General features: G+C 34.0%; 1 protein-coding gene across 7 annotated transcripts in view; it reads left to right on the top strand.

Annotated features, from left to right (window-relative positions):
* LOC108686812 (afadin) overlaps positions 1–17,058 on the top strand; it is a 172,404-nt gene extending 155,346 nt beyond the window's left edge. For 5 of the 7 annotated variants that reach the window (XM_018192290.1, XM_018192289.1, XM_018192286.1 and 2 more), the window contains 2 exons: positions 16,388–16,500; positions 16,653–17,058. In XM_018192290.1, the coding sequence (XP_018047779.1) occupies positions 16,388–16,500; positions 16,653–16,911 (372 nt within the window). In that variant the 3' untranslated portion in view covers positions 16,912–17,058. Of the gene's footprint in view, positions 1–16,387; positions 16,501–16,652 lie in introns of those variants that run through there. The other 2 variants (XM_018192292.1, XM_018192294.1) reach the window with 2 other exon arrangements.
* Positions 17,059–17,078: the final 20 nt, after the last annotated feature.

Below are 17,078 nucleotides of genomic sequence, written 5' to 3'. Positions count from 1 at the left end.
AAGCTGAAACTATTGCACATCCTAAACTATCAGAATGAGAAAGAGTGCAATTAATCAAAAAAACGACATAAATAGTGCGTCTCTTTGAGCAACGGCTACCGCATTGAATGCAGCCACCATCAATGATTTCCTGGATAGAATGTTCGAGATTACAAGCTCTTTCGGAGATTTTTCTAGGAAAACCCCTTTGAAGTTTTCTATTCTATTTCTCTCCCGAAGAAAAAGGAGAAGAACAAAAATATCTTCACCTTCTAAGAAGGACCAAACAAAGACTGACAAGGACGGGATCTGCAGTTACTGCAAGGTTAAAGGTCATAGTAATAACGTTTTCGGCTTTACTACGGTTCTACTGGGTTTCCACCAAATTGAGTTTGAAAATGCTTCGCTATTGGTTGACGTTACACGCTCTATATATAATAGGAGAGCACGAAATCATTACTTCAATCCAGATTAGTGCAAATTCGATCGGACCAAAACGTTATAAGACGAACTACTTCAAGTTGAAAAGAAAGGAGGACTCTCAATCTACCGCACTCTACTTCCGAAGTCGACGAAATCAAGTCGGAGAAGTCGCCACGGCTTGTGTTGAGAATGACTCGTCACGAGCATTGAAGATTCTGTAACATAGATCGAGGTTATAAATGGCGTAACTTATGAGTTGTCATGCATTATTAGATATCAGTTATTAATCTCCAGTTTCATTTGTGCATAAATCCGTTATTAGCGAGATCCTCGGGCAAAATATAGATTACGTTAAAGATGAATTAAACTCATATTGCACTATTGTAGAATTAACATTATTGATGCGGTATGCTGATATTATGTTAGATAACTTATGTGTTGCCGATGTTATATTAAATTTAAGATTATAGATAGTTCGTCCGGAAAACAAATCCCTATTATCTTAGGAAACAAATCCCTATTATTTTAGGAAGAGACTTTTTTGCGATAAATAATCTAACATTAATTTACAAGCTTTCCTCTTCCGAGTTAGAGAATCAAGTTCGACTTTTTAACGAAGTAGCATCAGTTCAAATCTCAGAAGTTATAAATGACGAGGTAGATGAAACATCGAGTTTAATTACCGATTTCGGGTCGCACGTCGAAAAAGTTGCATGCAATAATTAAGGAACTTCAGAACTCTCCTATCGAAATAATTAACGATGATTATAATGTGAAAGTGAAACTGAAGGACGAGTCGATTTACGCGTATGCACCGCGTAGGTTTACCTTTACCGAGCGCAGAATTAAGAAAAATGACCAACGACTTGCTAGCTCGTAATATAATTAGACCCAGTCTCTCTATATTGCGCTCGTGTTGTTCTCGTGAGAAAAAGGAATGACCGTAGACTTTGTGTTTAAAACTACTCAACGAGTGATAAAAATATCCTTTTCTCTTTTGATAGAGGATCATCTTTCTAGACTCAGTGATAAAAGAGTTTTCACTTTGTTAGACTTTTGAAGGATGGATTCCATCCTTCCATTTTCATTTAATCGCTATTCATCCTGAGTACAAATATTTTGCTTTTGCCACAGATGGCAGTTCGAATATTTGCGTTTACCTTTCGGGTTCAGTGAAGCTCCTGAATTTCAAAAAAGAATCAATTATTTTGCAATCATTAATTCGCAAAGACAAAGTCTTGGTCTACGTGGATGACGTCTTCATTCCCTCGACAACAATTGAAAAGAAGCTGAAAATTCTCCAATAAGTAATGCGACATTACTTAAGCAATACGAGTTCGCGATTAATTATAAGAAATAAATTCCTTAAGTGCTCCGTGGAATATTTAGGCTACGTGATATCTGAGTCGGGCGTTACTTAGTGACCGACATGTTGAAGCAATAAAGCGCATAAAGCGCTTGCCGGTGTTCAATTCAGTTGCAAATACAAAGATTCTTAGGATTTTTTCCGAAGGATTGTTGCAGATTTTGCAACTAAGGCTAAACCACTGCATCATTTGTTAAAGAAAAACGTTAAATTTCAGTTCGATAATAACTGTATAAAATCTTTTGAGGAATTAAAATCAAAGCTCATGTTCTTATCCAGTCTTAAGACTCTATTGGCCGAATTTGCCCACTGAACTCTACACGGATGCAAATCGGATGCAGCGGTGGCAATAGCGGCAATATTATTGCAAAAGCAAGATTTGAGTTAGTCCCAGTTGCTTATTTTAGCCAAGCTATTAATGAAGTCGAGAACAAGTATCATCCCTTTGAGTTAGAAATGCTAGCGATTGTCAGGTCCACCGAAAGGTTTCATATATATTTAGCGGGAATAGAATTTAAAGTAGTTACCGCTTGCACTGCACTGATGGGTGCAATAAATAAAGTTAATATTAACCCGCGCGTGGCTCGCTGGATCTTGAGGCTTCAGAATTATATATTCAAAATTGAGCACCGTGACAATCATAAAATGAAACATGTTGATGCTTTAAATCGGGTTGTATCTACGGTAGAGGCCGATCGGTCAGGAATTGCAATATCGACAGTTGGCTGACCCTCGTATTAGCGAATTGGCGCAGCAGCTTGAAGAGACAGAACATAAAAAATTCCTGTTGATCAACGGTTTTGTTTATCGAAAGGATCCTGAGCGTCCTAAGTTTATAGTATTAAATGCAATAGTACATAACATGTTGCGTATCTATCATGACGACACAGTGCACTGCGGAACGAAAAAAATGTTTTACAGTATTAGAGCTAACTATTAGTTTTCCTCGATGCGATATAGAATTAAGAGATATGTAGAAAATTGTCTTGTATGTATAATGGCGAATGCCATCTAATAAGAGCGAAGGAAAACTACAAGTCATGCCAACACCAGATACTCCTCTTGACACTGTTCACGTAGATCATTTTGGTCCGATATCGAAATTTGTTAAGGCATGTATTAATGATTATAGATTTTTTACCAGGTTCGTCTGGTTATTCGCGGTAAAGTCAACTACTTCTCAGGAAACAATCAAACATCTAAATTCACTTTTTGATATTTTCGGCAATCCTAAACAATTAGTTTCGGACCGCGGTACTGCATTTACTTCAGTCGAATTTGCAAACTTTCTCCGTTTTCATAATATTCAGATTAATCGTTGTGGCATCTTGGGTAAATGGTATAGTCGAGCGTGTCAATAGATTCCTCAAATCATTACTAAAAAAAATTAATGAGCTTTCTGAATAAAGACTGATAAAATATGTTATGCCACAGTATGTTATGAATAATACTGTACACTCAGCCATCAATTCAACTCCGTGTCAATCCAATCTCCTGTTGGGATACGATTTGAGAAATCATGCTGACCACAAATTTGTTGATACTGTCACAAAGTTAGCTGAAGCAGACGGCATGTTCGATAGTGATAGAGACGCTAGGTGTTAATTAGCAATAGAAGTTACTCAAAAGGTTAAAGGCTATAACAAAATCTATTATGATAGGAAACATAAGTTACCGTCCAAATATAAAGTTGGTGATTTTGTAGGTATTAGGGCCACTGCAATAAAACCGGGAGAAAGCCGTAAGTTCAAACCGGATTACAAAGATCCGTACATAATAGACAAAGTATTGTCAAGCAATCGTTATGTGATTAAAGATATTCCTGGTCATAATTTGTCTCCAGGACTGTACAACTCTATTTTATCCCCAGATAGAATCAAAGTTTAGGACCTGAGAAATCTTAAGATGTAAATTTGTTTTCATTTATACTGATTATAAATATTAAAGTCTATGTTGAATCAATTTTTGAGTTTATAGATTAAAAGTATTAGTATCTTAATTCTATATAAGTTTGAAATCCCTCCAAAGATTTGCAGAAATATGTTTATTTTATTGTTAATAATAGATAATTTTAAGTTTGCGTGAAGTATTATAAATCTTCATTCGAGATGAATGATACTGCAGAATGGCCGAATTGTAAAGGAACAGTTATCGACTTACTCCCTTTTCAATTAGTTTAGCCCAAAGTCACGTCGCTATTGTAATGCGAAGCTTATGCCATGAGTTCTCTGCCGTGTGATTGATCTATAAGGCACGGGGAATCTTGCTGATCTCTGATTGGTCCTTTGAGTTTTTCAGACGAAGCATTAACGGACTCGGGGAATCGTACTGTGACCGCCGTGGAAGGAGCATTGTAACTGAGAGTTAATAAAAAATATTAAAAGTGAAAAGATTAGTCTCAAAGTTTGTGCCCCTCTTTAGTCATCTTGATACCAATTTCGTAATCAATTACTAACGTAGTTAACAGCATTAAAATTGTGGCGACGACGATTGAGACACAATAAACTATTAAAAGTGAATATTATGTATAATCACACATATTAAGATGAATGAAATAGATGGAATCTCTTGTACTTTTGGATATCGAATTGATTCTTATCCATTTTGTTCTCCGGATTTAGAATAGAGAAACGAGAAATCATTGAATTCTGTAATTTTGCACGAAAATCTTTTTTTTTTTATTTTTGTACGCGGCAACTACTAAATTTCTCATTCGCTTTAAACGATTATCGTACATGAATAATGCGTTAATTCTGGCTGAAATTTGACTTCGAAGGATTTGAAGAGTGATACTTTTCAGGTCATCATCAAATGGATTGTGGCACTATCTCATAAAGATTTACCAAACTTATCGAAACATCCTCATATTACAATAATTAAGTGAATATAATTTTTCGTTATTTTATCGTTTTCTCTATCTCTATCCTATATCCTGGATAACACAAATTCGAATACATGTTCAAAACTGGAGCATAAAACGTCTTAAAGATTTATGTTATGGCGTCTTAAAGAGATCTTAAAGACGTTTTACATCCCAATTTTAAACTTTGTGCTATCTGAAATTGTCAATAAATTTTTGACTTACAAATATCATGTTTCATACTGTTTTATGATTTCATTTGGTTCATTCCAGAAATTAGAAACAAAAAATAGATCTATATTAATACAGTAGTATATCTAAAATCTTATATAGAATTTATCCGAATTTTAAAAATATTTTTATATGCGAAATACTACAACGTCTTTTGATGCTGTTTAAATTCAGCAGTCCGTAAAACTTTCAACATGCCTCTCATAGTCACGTGATCGGTGCCCACCGACATCAAAGAAGCCGACAGCTACTGTTGCTACTGCATGTAGTTATACTCTGTGCTAATATATTACGGATCTACTCGCTGAGTCTACTAACTCAAAGTAGCAGAATACTATGGGTTAAATTGATCTCGGATAATTCGAAGTTCTAACGATAACGAAAAAATCCTAATGCATGGTGAAAATAATTCTAAAACTCGCGGATACCCCCCTCCCCTCTCAAAAAAAGGAGGAAAAAAAGAAAACAAATATATAAATAAATAAATAAGAGCCGAGACTTCCTATTTGTTGAATATGCAGGCCGAACGTATAAGTCAGTTAGTCGAACAGGAAGTCCTTGCCGAATAGGCAATTTCTTTGATGAAAACGATCTTGACCAGGTGTCTTGTAGATGTATGGAACTCGATCGCACTAAGTTAAGGAAAAATTGACTGATCAATCGGAATAGCGAAAAGATCGCCTGAAAGAACTGGCCCGGTCACGGATTGACAGAGTACCTGGCTAAACAGTAACTAATTCCGCGTTAACGAAGGATCCTCTTTATATTTATGAAAGAATCAGTTGTACGGAATGAAGATGTTGAAGATGTTGTTGTTGAAGATATTGTGACAATGTTCTAATTTAAAATTAAAATTAATGATATCGATTACGAATTGGTGATTAATATTACTTGATCTAAATTTTTGGTCGCTTAATTATTAAACGTCAGATATTTTCATCATCAACTATTATGTCATTTATTCAATATCGAAAGTTCAGAGTTTTATGAATCGTATATTACAAAACAACCGCTGTTTAAATTCTTAATCTATATTACTTCCTCTGTATCTTAGGAGAAATCTCTTTTATTCGACACTTATTTCGAATGGTTAATTGAATTTCCTCCCGAGTTAATTGTTATTCCATAAGAGTTATTCGGAACTCGTTACTGTCGCAATTTCCAGGCAAAAAGATGGTCCATAGATAATATTTATTAAGATATTTTTTTATGGTGATGAAAATTTTCATCAAAGAACTATGAAATTTGAATGTAACAAAAGCTTTTCATCCTTTTCCATCAAAAAAATGCCTTAATAAAGTACGTTTTGAAATCCATTGACGAGAATCGTCATACGATTCACATTTCACATGGACGATTCTATTACATTATACATTCTAAAAAAGATTTCAAAAAATGATGAAAACTATTGATTTGATTGTTATGTTGTGTATATATATTTAGTTGTTATGTGATGGTAATTCTTTAACTCTCAATTACATGTTGTCTTAAAACAAAATTTCCCTTTTTGACTTATCGTGCCCTTTCTAAATTTTTTTTGTCCCCTCCCCCCCCTCCTCTTCACGGATAAACTGGTAAATTGGGTAACTGCAAACTATCTTTAAATAAAGTAACAAAAAAAAAAAGAAAATTACACAGAAAAAATATTATTCATACAACGGTGCTCTGCGACGCGAAATCATGCATGTTTGCGCTCTATTAATAAACTTGACAACATACACAAATGCATTTACTTCGATCATTCTGTACAAGAAAACATTAGCCGAATAAAATTGCACATAATAAAAAAACAAACCTTACATGTCATACAACTTAAATCAATATATATGGAAAGTTGATTGACATATTGACATATTTGATTCTTATAAAAATGCATAACTGTAATATTTATATAATCAAGTGAATGTTTAAGTGTTTAGAAAATATTTAGGGGATTAAATTTCGCTGGCGTATCCTTTTGTTCACTTACTCCTCAACGTCCCCCTATTGCCCTTAAAACTACCAACGCCTATCCTAGATCTCCTCAGCGCCCACCAGGAGGTGATAACGTTGGGAATCTATGTTTTAGAGTCTTAATTTATATGTCTGAATCCAAATCATCCATCTTTGACTAGCTCTGTAATTATCACAAATCTTAATAGAAAATATACTTTTTTAATGCCAGAATAGACGAGGGTTGTCCAACTTAAAGACCTTTATTGTTTTTCGATGACACGGAAATTGTTTCTCAAAAATTGGCAGAAATGGCATGTAGTGGAGACCCTCCCCATCACAATGATGAATAACTATTTTAGTCTGGCCTTGATGTCCATTTGAAATGGAGGATCCGCTGTCAAATCCAGCCGCCTACGAGATGCGTTCAATCATTTCTCTACCACGGAGGATTGTCAATCTAAAACAAACGAAGAGCTTCTGAGGTTGTTCTTTTGAGGTTTTTTAATGTTTTCAACGGAAGGGGCGAACTTCTAGTAGAAAAACAATTTCTGTATCGCCGAAAAATAAAGATCTTTAATTTTTGAACAACTCTCATATAAAATCGACATATCAAAATATGAAAAAATTTTGATATTAATTGAAAAATTATATCAAAAAATACTAAAGAACAATTTGTGAAAAGATGCAATAATCAGTTTTTTTTTCTTTTTTTTTCTTCCCAAAAAATCATTCCTCTTTATGATAAAAAAAGATATAGATAAAAATAAGTAGTGTTTTGAAAAGAAGAAAACGTGAACTTTAAGAAAAAAAACGTTATTTGATTCATTCTAAAAAGTATGATTATTTGTGTTGACTGAAGTGGAGATATTTTTATACATGCAGAAAAAATGATATTGAAGGTATGTCAAATATCAGAAAAAATGATATTGAAGGTATGTCAAATATTTTCTTTTTTAAAAAAAGAATACAATGAAATTATTTTATATTACAATAAATATATATCAACAATATAGAAGGGTAAATTAAAGTCAAATTCGAATATATTGTAGATATGTATAATAAATGTTTAAAGTTTTAGCATTTTGATATTAAATTGATATGAAATATAAATTTAATTTAAAAACTTAATGTTACATTGTATTACATAATATGTTTCGGCATAATTGTGTCGAATAATTGTTTTAATTCAATAATACAAAATTGAATTTTGTATATTATGTAACAGATTAATAGATACAATCGAAATATATGTATATATGTATCGACCCTCGTCTATTCTGGCATTAAAAAAATATATTTTCTATTAAGATTTGTGATAATTACAGAGCTAGTCAAAGATGGATGATTTGGATTCAGACATATAAATTAAGACTCTAAAACATAGATTCCCAACGTTATCACCTCCCGATGAGCGCTGAGGAGATCTAGGATAGGCGTTGCTAGTCTTAAGGGCAGTAAGGGGACGTTGAGGAGTAAGTGAACAAAAGGATACGCCAGCGAAATTTAATATCGCACTAATCGTACTAATTACCGCTTATTAAGACTCTTAATTGCCCGTTTTTTACTCTATTTTTTATTTGTTTTAATATTTCAAGAACCCAATTTGAATCATTCGCTTTTGTTTATAACATCTAATGATGGCACAATTATGATGCCGAAACATGTTATGTAATACAATGTAAAGTTTTTAAATTTTACTCTATTTTTTAGATGTTAAATTCGCAGAGCAAAAACGCAGTGAAAAAGTCAGATGTATTTTGAATAGTCACTATTAAATCATTTAAATGGTATAAAAGACGCAAAATTGAAAAATTCTTATAAATATATGTAATCCGTATTGTATGTGAATCCGATGTAATATATCTAATGAAATATCATAGATGGAGGGTGAAAACGAAATTGCTTGCAATCTGTAGAGAATTTTCACGATTATCTATAAGTTATAATCTTTTTTTTAGGTACAGATCTATAAACAATTTCAATATTATATTAAAGAATTCACCGATCTTATATTCTTTCAACATATGATACAGATAAGATGCGTGTCAAATAGTTTGTATTAACTACTATGAGATCAATAAATATATGTGAAATTATTAAAATTATTAGTCACCAAAATTAAAATTGTATAAATATATAAAATTATTAGTTAAAAAGTTAAAGATTAAAGATGTATAAATATATAAAATTACTAGTCAAAAAGTTAAAAAGATTAAGATGTATAAATTTATATAATGTGATTGTTGTGACTCAGTCTGATACTGACTGATATATTACAACGTATAAAACATGAGCTTAGCACTGCAAAATCATAATTCATTTATTATATTATCGGTATGTACGGTTTGTGAAGTCTCTCCGTATCTGTCTGTAAGTTGAGGCTATTTTTCTGTTTTTTTAATATTTAATATTTCCGAGATTAGGCGTTTGTTATGGCACGGTTCTTCTAGAATTATGATATATATGTTATCCCAATCAAATTCGTGTTCCTGTTGCAACATGTGTTCTGTTATCATGGAATGAGTAGAGGTATTCCGCCGGATGTAGTTACGATGTTTAGTAATTCTCGTTTTTAATTAATGTGTTACCTATTTGTTCCACATATGCATCGCAGTCCAAGCAATTGATATGTAGACTATTGATCTTGGGATCAAGGATCTTTTTGAACTTTGATAAATTTCTGTAATTTATTGGTACTATAAAATCCGACTTTTAAGTCTTTATTATTAAATTGTTTAAATTTCTCGGTAAAAGAGTAGAAAGTATAAATGAAACTGAACCACGAAGTTCTATCAGATTCGATCTCATTATTTGAGTGGATAGGCGTTTCTATTTTTTGTTTCATGAGGCTGTAGATTCTCTTGTTGACGGTATTAAAAATAAAATCGAGCGAATAGTCATTCTCGAGTAGAGTATTAATAACAAATTTCAAGTTCTCCGTGTTTTTTGCGTCGGATAATAATAATGCTTTATCAATTAAGCTTTTGGTATCTCTCTTCTGAGAAATCGGATGTTTAGATAAAAAATTCAGATATCTGCCTGAGTAACTTGATTTATGATACGAAAGTCAAAGCTCCTTCTCTTCTTTCTTCATAGTTATATATCCAAAAAGTTTAGTGACTCTCCTCCGTTTTCCAAAGTGAATTGGAGTCATAGATGGAATGAATTGAAGTTCTAATATTGTTATATCAGATGAAGGGATTGCCGTACATATGTCAACATCGATATCGATAAAAAAAACGATAACTGGTTGTTAAGCAAACGCAATGCAGTGTTTTCTAAACTTTGCAACACTAAGTTCGCAATGATGAATGACAAGGAAGAACCCATGGATATGCCAAAGGTTGTTTGTAAATGACATTATCGAATGTAAAATATGTGGAATTTAAGACGAACGGAACTGCAGAAAATCTGTTTTCGAAAATTTACATTTTTTTTTTATATGTAATTCCATTTTTCACTGACTCCAAAGCAACATCTATGGGGACGTTTGTTTGAAGAATGACATCACATCCAATAAGACCAAATTGTAATCTTCTTGAATATTCACTTGAATATTGAGTTTATTAATTAGTTGGAAACTATTTTTGATATAACTGTCCGCCTTTAGAACAGAATACAAGATATTACGAAACTAAGGCATATAACGGACTTCCTATCGAAGAAATTATGATTCTAAATGAACATTCTGGTTTATGTATTTTTGGCACAGCATAAGCTCTCGGAACCCCATCGCAATATAATTGTTTGTATTTTAATGTTTTAAATCATGTTTTTTTTTGTCAGCAAATTACGAAGAGAAGAAGTCAGTTTTTTAATGGGATTTTTCTTTATTATTTCATATGTGTCGATGTTACCTAGCATATCTTTACTTTTTTCATGTAACTTTTTTCTCTGTCAAGTGCCATGTTATCTACTTGTAATGTTACCTTTATCAGCTTGTATAAATATAACATTCGGATGTGAAATGATAAAATTTTTTGTGTCTCTTTCCATTTCCTGAAGTCTTTTATCAGTATCTGACGTGAATAGTGGAGAAATTAGATTGTTTAAAATAGATATGGAATGGTTCGTGATGTTTATCTTTTTATCTATAGGAAATTTCTTAATATTGTTTTCGATATTTTTAATGCTAGCGAACAACAATTCCTCTGTTATTATTGGGCATGGTAAAATTAGCTCCTAATTGCAAAAGACATTGTAGGCGTGTGTGCGTGCGTGTGTATGTATAAAATTCATCCGGAAGTGAAAATATGTAACTGTCAAGACAGATGAACACTGACTGCTTGTGAGCAATTTCTGTTTTTTTGTAAAACCATCATCAGTACTACTATAACATTATCCATCTTTGCGATTGTATTTCATCATGTTAACGTCATTTTAACATCACTGCGTATATACAATTTCGTCGAATATCTGAAGAGAGCTCAATCATGAGACCGAAACATGTAATATGTATTCGTATTTATTTTTTTATATTAATTAATTGCAAATCATTATATTTTTATTTATAATTTTCACGTTTTATAATTTTTTAAATTTAACTCTTATGTGTACATTCTTTATATTTTCTGAATTAATATATATATTAATAATAATATATAAATTAACAATTCATGATTAGATCTGAAATGCAATAATTAAAAATTAACAAGACGAAGAATCTCAAGTGATAAAAAGACTTAATAGCAACTCATATTACGTCGAGAGATAATGATGGTGTTAGCATCAGCATTATAATATTAATTTTTTGACTTGATTTCACAAGGGTAAAAATTTTCTCTCACCTTTTTTTTTTACGTAACATTCCTAAGTAGGAAGTGAAAAACCCGCGCGGGGGGTTGTTGCCACTTAATATAAAGACTGAATAATTAGTTGCGTGCTCAAGTTAGTAAAAAATTATCCCAACGATTCTGGTAAAACTTGTGTAGCAATAAATAAAATTTTGGATTTAACTGTGTGGCGATAAACAAATCAAACTATGTAGCAATTGACAAATCTTGAATCAAACTATCTGGTTCACTTGACTAAACCGAATCCGCCTGACTTACGGGAGTAATACTTCTGAAGAAATTTATAGTGGAAATTTTTTTTTTAATTATTAAAGATAAATTTATTTTACCTTTAATTATTTTAAATTATAGTTGATTGGTTGATTTGACTTTTAATCCTTATTAATAAAAATTAATATCTTGATCCCAATCTGAACTTATTAATTTGGAAGCTTGTTGTTGAAGAAGAGAAAAAGGACGGATGTTTAATTGTCGCTGACGAAGAATGCGGCAATAGTAAAGACATCCTTTTGAATGATAAGTACTAGTTTGGGAATAGTTTTGAATGTTCCTCCCCCCCTCCCCCGCTCCTTCCCTCTAAAGGGGCCTAAAGGACGACAAGTACAGATTAAAAGAATTAAATTTCTAAGTTTATTTTTCAAAGTTTATTTTTAAACATAAAAGTTTATTTTTAAACTATAGCCTTCCAACTCGAACTCGGCGTACGTTTTACGTTATAAAATTCTTCTTTCTCTGATTAGATTTTTGATTTAGAGACATATCACAACATTATACCAGGTGTATAAGCTTAAATCCGCTGTTTGCTCATAGGTGGTATTAGTGAGCGTACAAAGCTACTCTGGGCACACAACACACTTTTTTTTATGTATTTGACATCTGTCAACATTAACCAGTGCACATCATCAGCAATTTCATACAACAACATACATTTTTTCTTTCGTAATCATGTCTAGTTTTTTGCTAAAAAAAAATCCGGGAAGCTTTGCTTTTCTGTTTTAATTTGAAGAAATCGGCTGCGCATCGAATGCTTGTGGATGGCGACAATGCTTTATCGGAAACAACGTGCAGAGATTGGTTTCGCCGGTTCAATTTTGACCTGAGTGACAAGAAGCGTGAAAATCGGCTCAGGAAAGTTGAGGACTGTCAATTGTAGGCTCTTTTGGACGAGAACGATACCCAATCGCAAAAAATGCTTGCCAAGCAATTGGGTGTTTCTCAAGCAGCCATTTCCATGCGGCTATATGCCATGGGAAAGGTTCAAAAGATCGAAAAATGGGTGCCGCATGAACTGAACTGATAGGCAGATAGAGTGACGCCAAAACATATGCCAAAACATATGCCAAAACATGTGCCAAATTCTGCTTGCCAGACAAAAAAGAAAGTCGTTCCTGCATCGGATTGTAACAGGCGATGAAAAGTGGATCTATTTTCAGAATCCTAAACGCAAGAAATCTTGGGTTGATCTCGCCCAACCATCAACATCTTCCTCAAGACCAAATCGCTTCGGAAGACGATGCTGTGCGTTTGATGAGATCAGGAGGGTGTCATCTACTATGAGTTGTTAAAACCTGGTGAAACTGTTAATGCTCACTGCTATCACTAACAACTGATCAAATTGCACCGTACTCTGCGTGAAAAAAGGTCACATTATCGGAAAAGACATGACAAGCTGATTTTTCTTCACGACAACGCATTATCGCACACGTCAACAATGGTCCAAAACTACTTGGAGACACTTACTGGGAAGTCCCGCTTACTCACTAGATCTGGCACCTTCTGACTGTCACCTATTTTCGTCGATGGGCCACGCGCTCGCGGCACTTCGATTCTTACGAAGACTTCCGAAAATGGCTTGATGAGTGGTTTGCCTCGAAAGATGAGGAATTTTCTGGCGTGATATACACAAATTGCCCGAAAGATGGGAAACATGTATAGTTAGCGAGGGCTTTAAATAAATTTATTTTCGCTTCCTAGGAAAAAAAAAATGTGTTTTTCTGACAAAAAACAGCGGATTTAAGCTTATACACCTGTAGTATGGTGATCTGTCTCTTGAAGTCTCAGAAATTTAATGGGGAGAAGAAGGAAAAAGAATTTCATAAAAAGGCCATGTCCAAGTTGGAAAACTTTGACAAAAACTCTTTTTCACTTTACTAAAAACTTAATCAATTTCTAAATCAAATTGAAATTCATGAGTCACTTCCAAAGATAATTACTATTTATAGATAATTAATAATAATAATCTAATAATAATATTAGATATACAACTTTGCTTCCACCGTTTTCCTATAGATGGCTTTAGCGATAAGTGGTGGTCGAAATAAATAGATCATAGACGTCATACAATAAACTTGGGCATCTGTCAACATAACCCCATAGAAACATTAGTCGATTTGTGTCTGCATCATAAAGTTATTCTCGATTGAAAATGTCAGTTTACGAGCCAAATTCTCGTCATTTGCGGGAGGTTTTAATTTTTTACTTCAATATGAAGAAATCTGCGGCTGAGGCTCATCGAATGCTCTCAAATACTTATGGTGAGGCCGCTATTAGTGAAAGAACGTGTCGTGAGTGGTTTCAACGCTTCAAGAACGATGATTTTGACGTCCAAGATCATGCTCTGTATTTGGTGGGACTAGCTCGGCGTAGTGTATTATGAACTGTTAAAACCGACTGAAACAATCACAGGCGATCGGTATCGAACGCAATTGATGCGTTTGAGCCGAGCATTGAAAGACAAACGACCGCAATACAACGAGAGACACGATAAAGTGATTTTGCAGCATGACAATGCTCGACCCCATGTTGCAAAAGTGGTCAAGACATACTTGGAAACGTTGAAATGGGAAGTCCTACCCCACCCGCCGTATTCTCCAGACGTTGCTCCCTCTTACTATCACTTGTTTCGATCAATGGCATACGGCCTGGCTGACCAGCACTTCCGGTCTTATGAAGAAGTAAAAAATTGGATCGATTCGTGGATAGCCTCAAAAGATGACCAGTTTTTTCGACGTGGGATTCGTACGCTATCCGAAAGAAAGTAGTGGCCAGCGATGGATAATACCTTGAATCATAAATGTAACCAGTTTTTTACAATAAAGCCTCGAATTTCGGAAAAAAAACGGAAGCAAAATTGTACACCTAATAGTAATAAATCTATTCAAGAATATAAATTAATTAAAATTAATACCAAATTAATTATTTAAACTGTACAGGGTGGGCCACATTTAAAATTTGGAATTTAATTTGGCTCTAAAAAAAAAACGCATGAATATTTTTTAAAGTTTATGGCTTTATTGGAAAGGTAGTACATTGCCATTAAACATGAAATACAATTTCATTCAAATGACTTCCACGGCTGGCTGCACAATACCCCATTCTATCAACTAAGTTTTCAGTTTACATTTTCCACTGTATGGGCGCGTATTTCATCGATGGCAATTTTGATTTCATGTTTTAATTCTTGAATCGTTTGTGGTTAGCGTAACACTCATCCTTGACCGTTCCCCATAAAAAATAGTCCAACAGAAATCAAATCGCAGCTGCGAGGCGGCCAATTGACATCAGCATTTCGGCTTATTATGCAATTTTCGAAGACAGTGCGCAAAAAATCGATTGGCTGTGTGGCAAGGTGCGCCGTCCTGTTGAAACCAAATGTCGTGTCCTCCTCTTCAAATTTGGGAAGTAAGAATTCGTTTAGCATGGCGCGATAGCGCTCGCCATTGACAGTGACGGCAGCTCCTTGCTCATTTTCGAAGAAAAATGGCCCAATGATGCCGCCGAACTAAAAATCACACCAAACAGTCACTTGTGGATGCATCGGCTTCTCCATGATGACGTGCGGATTCTCTGATATGACAATTCTGCTTGTTCCCATAACCACCGAGGTGAAAATGAGCTTCGTCAAAAAGATGATTTTTCGGTAAAAATGCTCATCTTCAACCAAGCGTTGTTCAGCCCATTGGGCGAACCGAAAATGCATCGGATGATCATGCGACTTCAATTCTTGCACTAATTGAATTTACTTTATACTTCATACCGAGGTCTTTATTCAAAATTCTTCTCAAAGAAGTGTGTGAAATGTTCAAGTTTTGAGAACCATGGCGAATTGATGTTGATGATTGTTCAAGTACACTCTGAGCAACAGCAGCAATGTTTTCGGTTGACCTTACTGGACGAGCACGTGAACGAGTTGCTTTATCCAATAAGGAGTTTGCCGAATTCGCTTCACAAATTGATCCACAAACTGCGTTGAAGGCATTTCTTTTCTACCAAATTTTCCACGTAAATTTCTTACAGTTTGGGTTGAAGACTCACCACTTTGGAAGTAAATTTTCAATATTTCCCAATTTTGTTCAAGCGTACAGCGACCCATTTCGTAAATGTCAAACAAAAAACTAAATTTCTGATATGTCATAAATGTTATTACGCCTTTCTAACTCAAAATAACCGATAGTTGAAATTCCAAACGCTAGATGGCCCACTCTGTATAATAAAATGTAAAATCATTAAAAGAGATGATCCTCGATACTTAAAATATAAAATTCGGTATTTGTTTGGCTAAACCGCGCAATCTCGTCCAATTCCAGATACAGTACTTAAAACTTGGATATTGACCTAAAAACGGACATTAACTTCTAAATTAAAATTACAATTCGTGCAATAGTCAATTAAGTAAAGACTTTTGAATGTCAGATAATTAAATGACTTTTAATTTAAAAAATCCGACACGAATTTTTGCATTCATTCAATGTATTTGCTAATATTAATATACATATACTCTATTATTTAATTATATTCCAGAATTTTATCAACGATGCAGAGAATTTATTAGCCTCTCCCAAGACACCGGAAGGATCCGGGACTTCATTTACTGGCGCCACTCCTGGTGTAATAGGAGCTCAAGAAGTCTATAAGTAAGTTATGTCGCGCGCGCGCACGCACGCACACGCACACACACACACACACACACACACACACACACACACACACACACACACAAAAGTTTAAAGAATTAATATCGAATAAACTTTTGACGCAAGTATGCTAAAAAACACTTTATTTTTAGGGACCCGAGACAAAAGCGACTGGCGGAAAAGCAGAAACAGCAGCAAAACTCGCAGATTGGTGCGGTACCGGAAAAACTCAGCTTTAAAGAGAAAATGAAAATGTTCGCGATGGAAACTGGCGAGGATGGCACACCGCGAGATAAAGTAAAGATCTCGCGCGCTCAGCGTGAGATCGACAACATCAGTAGCCCACTTAATTCCAACAATAATAATAATAACACCACCAGCGGCAATAACACTAATAACAATAGGACCTAAAAAATTGCATTTTTATTTCCAGGATTTAGCAATTAAGATAGATGAAATATTTTTTGAAATATCTAGGGCGATTGGACGAGAGTCACGATTGTAAACTGTATAATCGCGTCACGTTGCGAAAAGATAATCTTTTTAAATTTTATATAATTTGGCCAAAAGATAACGTT

Source organism: Atta colombica, unplaced genomic scaffold (assembly GCF_001594045.1).
Source record: "Atta colombica isolate Treedump-2 unplaced genomic scaffold, Acol1.0 scaffold19, whole genome shotgun sequence".
Taxonomy (NCBI): Eukaryota; Metazoa; Arthropoda; class Insecta; order Hymenoptera; family Formicidae; genus Atta; species Atta colombica.
Note: the sequence above shows the minus strand (reverse complement) of the source record. Positions and strands in the feature narration are given on the sequence as shown.